At 52.4% G+C, this 3762-nt stretch overlaps 1 protein-coding gene across 1 annotated transcript; it reads left to right on the top strand.

Moving 5' to 3' along the window:
* The first annotated feature begins 593 nt into the window (after positions 1 to 593).
* LOC120664628 (probable WRKY transcription factor 48) lies at positions 594 to 3489 on the top strand. The gene is made up of 3 exons (XM_039943908.1): positions 594 to 1318; positions 2294 to 2440; positions 2628 to 3489. The coding sequence occupies exons 1-3, from the start codon at positions 837 to 839 to the stop codon at positions 3208 to 3210; spliced, it is 1212 nt and encodes a 403-aa protein (XP_039799842.1). The 5' UTR covers positions 594 to 836; the 3' UTR covers positions 3211 to 3489.
* The last annotated feature ends 273 nt before the right edge of the window (positions 3490 to 3762 follow it).

Genomic DNA, 3762 nt, shown 5'->3' with positions numbered 1-3762 from the left:
GGGCCGGTCAAAGCGGCACGGACACGTGTCGGTGAAGGAGAGTTTGAACGGTTTGACGCAGCTCCGGCTGTTTGACCTACGTGACCGGTTGCGCCCGGTAGCCGTCGCTGACTCACCAGATGCGCCTGCGACCTTGGACCGCTGCTAACCCCACTAGTGTTGCTCCACTGTTGCTAATGACTTTTTAGAAGCAGACAAACTCTTGTCTGAAACAAACAGCTCTGCAATTGGTAACCAGAAAGAAACCTACCTGTACAAGACGGGCCCGTTGGAACACACACACACACCAAGCGAGGAAATCGGCTAAAATTCACTTGCAAATGCAAATTCACCTAGCTACGATTTGCAAAAGAAGCAAAATTTGACGTCTTCCTCGTGTTCCAGTTGATAGGAGAAGTGGTAGAGTGCAACAGGATAAAAGAACTGGCACCGACTTTTGCTCTAGAGAACTGGTAAAAAAGTCTGATGCTACTAGAACATAAAGAAAGTTTACTGCTGACAGGACGAATCAAATCAATTCACTAACTTTAAGCAAGCCACAAACTAACTAGTCATTCTAACCGGAGCCCTTATTAGCTAGCCCTCCCACCCAACCACCCATCCATCTCTGATCTTTCCCCCGCACACGATCACACTCTCTACCAAGCTAAGCTCCCTTGCTTACACACCTCTCCCTTTCCTCATCTTCTCTCTCTCGCCTGTCGCCACACCTGACCGCTAGGCTGCTACTGCTAGCTGGAGCAATCTATATGTGAAGAGCGAGCGAGCACACACGCTCAAGGCCACCAGCTTGTTGATCTCTGAGGCAGCGAGCAGCACCTGCCGATCATCTCTCCATGTCGGGCGCGAGGCATGACCACGCCGGCGCCGGCGGCCACCACCAGCACCACTTCTCCGGGGACTTCCAGTTCCACGACGAGCTGGCGTCGCTGTTCGCGCAGCAGCCCGACGCGCCGACGCCGATGATGCAGCAGCCGTGGTTCACGGACTACCTGCACGCGAGCGCGCCGACGCCGCTGGACTACGACGCGTTCGCGGGGGACGACTTCGACGTGCCGGCCGTGGACGATGACGTGAAGAGGGAGCTCGTGGTGGACACTACCGGCGCTGCGGCCGGCAGCGGGGGCGGGACGACGACGGCGCCGCTCACGCCGAACAGCATGTCGATGTCGTCGACGTCGAGCGAGGCCTGCGGCGCCGGCGCCGGAGCGGGCGAGGAGTCGGCCGGGAAGTGCAAGAAGGAGGAGGGGGAGGAGAGCAAGGACGGATCAGCGGCGGCCAAGGGAGATGGGGAAGGCGAGGAGAAGAACAAGAAAGGGTGAGTTGATCTGATCAGATTTCGACCATCTCTTCAGAAAATTTTTCTGTCCGGATCTTGCAGTTGTTCTTTTAGATCAGCTATATAGCCTCATATATTATGTAGATGTTTGATTTGCTAACAAGTCTTTGATGCGATAGTTTAATCTCCGAGAAATTTTAGTCACCGGATTTTTTTAATCTGTAGAACATGCATGAATCAGGATCTGGAGCAGATTTACATATGGAGTAACTTCTCTCTAAGGTCTTGCTTGTTCGTTAGCGAATCCCTTCATCCACATGCAAAATGAGTACTATTTGTTGTCGCTTGCATCTTCGGTTTGGACAAGGTGCAGTGTGAACTCTGCTAGGGTTTCTCGTTTAGCAAGCTGCATCCCCAAGAAAAGGAAACGAAAAGAACTTGATCTTTAGGGTTCTACATATACAAAAGTCGATCGATGGCACCTTTTTGCTTCACAAATATAGGCTTTACCTTGCCTCCTTGATTTCGTCTTCCTTGTCTTGGCATCTACCTCCAATTTGACTGCACCAACTGCCTGCCGTTTTCATAGATCATAACCACACCCGCCCGGAAGGATTTAAGATCGGCAGACGACTTTGATCAATCCAATCAGTAGCTAGCTTGCCCAACTGATCATTAAATCTCATCGAAGTATACTTTGCAACTTCCCTTTTTGTTGCAAACCTGTGACCATGACGGCTCTCCGAATCCAGCAGAACAGAATTTTAAGAACTGCATGTTGCACTTGCACTGTGTGAACCTGATCGTCGAACCCAGCATGTATGCGTGCGTCGTCGGACCGTACATAGCTACTCTTCCACGACAGCCAAGCATGTTTGAATAATAATGGACTTGTAGTTTGTACGAGTATGAACGCAGCATCTACTAGCACACTCAAGACATGTATTCAGATCTAGCTACCGCCATGTTTGAACAGATTTACCAAGTTGGCATGTGTGCGCGTGTGATCTGCAGGTCGGCGAAGGGCAAGGGCAAGGGCGAGAAGCGGCCGCGGCAGCCGCGGTTCGCGTTCATGACCAAGAGCGAGGTCGACCACCTCGAGGACGGCTACCGGTGGCGCAAGTACGGCCAGAAAGCCGTCAAGAACAGCCCATTCCCGAGGTACGTGTGTACATGTTAATTCCTTTTCTTTTGTACTTAATCATCAGGTGTTCTTCGTTCAAAAAAAATTCTTTCAAAAAAAAATCATCAGGTGTTCAGTACTCGCCACGTCACCTCACGCATCCACGAATTAGCTAGGGTTCTCACGACGAGCAAATCATGTGGTGCTTGATGATGCAAAATGCAGGAGCTACTACCGGTGCACGACGCAGAAGTGCCCGGTGAAGAAGCGGGTGGAGCGGTCGTTCCAGGACGCGGCGGTGGTGATCACCACGTACGAGGGCAAGCACACGCACCCCATCCCGGCCACGCTGCGCGGGAGCTCCCACCTCCTCGCCGCGCACCACCACGCGAACCTCCACCACCAGCACTTCCGGATCCCGGGTGTCGGCGCCGGCGGCCTCACCTTCAGGCCCGGCGCCTTCGACGCTCTCGGGCTCCTGCAGCCGCCGCCGCAGCAGCAGCAGGAGGGCCACCACCACGCCATGCAGCAGCTGGTGATGAGCGGCGCGGGCGCCGCCGCCGCCGGCTCCGGGTTGCAGCAGGCGAACGCCATGTCAAGCCATGCGCTGCCTGACCACCAGCAGCATGGCCTTGCTGCCATTGTCGGTACGGCTGGTACTACCGCTGCCACGGCCACCACCTCCGCTACAACAACTAGCGCTCCGCTCCGGATGCAGCACTTCATGGCGCAGGACTACGCTGGACTCTTGCAGGACATGTTTCCATCCTTCATCCACAACGACGATGGCGACAATCACCACCACTGATGACTGAGAGGTTCTCTCTTTTTTTTTTGAAGCCATTGATGATGATGACGATGATGATCGAGAGGTACGTAGTAGTAGCCCGATAGAGATTTGGTTGCTGTTAACTTTGTGGTCCTTGTATCATTGTATGGTCCTTTGATATGATATCTGAGGTAGCTATAGCAGTAGCATTAGCAGTAGGACGGGCTCCAGTACCAGAGGGTTTGTTAACTTTGTGGTTCTTGTAACATGTACCTGATTCTAATGAGCCCATCACGCGTTGCACTTATCAATTTGGGACATCTGTGCTGTTGAGTTGTGTCAGTTTTACCCTCTAGCTTCGTGACATTTCCTCACAATCAGGATCATGTGTGGACGATGCGTTTATACATAGGCTAATTAACTTCCCTTTATCTCTCGATCTGTTGGATCTACATCTGTATTACGAACGTCGTCGCTATGAAATAAGGCAAAATAGGCAAAGTCGTCCCTCAACTCTTGACAAAGGGTCAACTTCGTCCTCGTACTTTCCCACAGGCCAAATTAGTCCCTCAATTGTTGATTTTCGACCCA

Source organism: Panicum virgatum, chromosome 3N (assembly GCF_016808335.1).
Source record: "Panicum virgatum strain AP13 chromosome 3N, P.virgatum_v5, whole genome shotgun sequence".
NCBI classification, from domain to species: Eukaryota; Viridiplantae; Streptophyta; class Magnoliopsida; order Poales; family Poaceae; genus Panicum; species Panicum virgatum.
The sequence above is the reverse complement of the archived record's forward strand: the minus strand, read 5'-3'. Positions and strand labels throughout refer to the sequence as shown.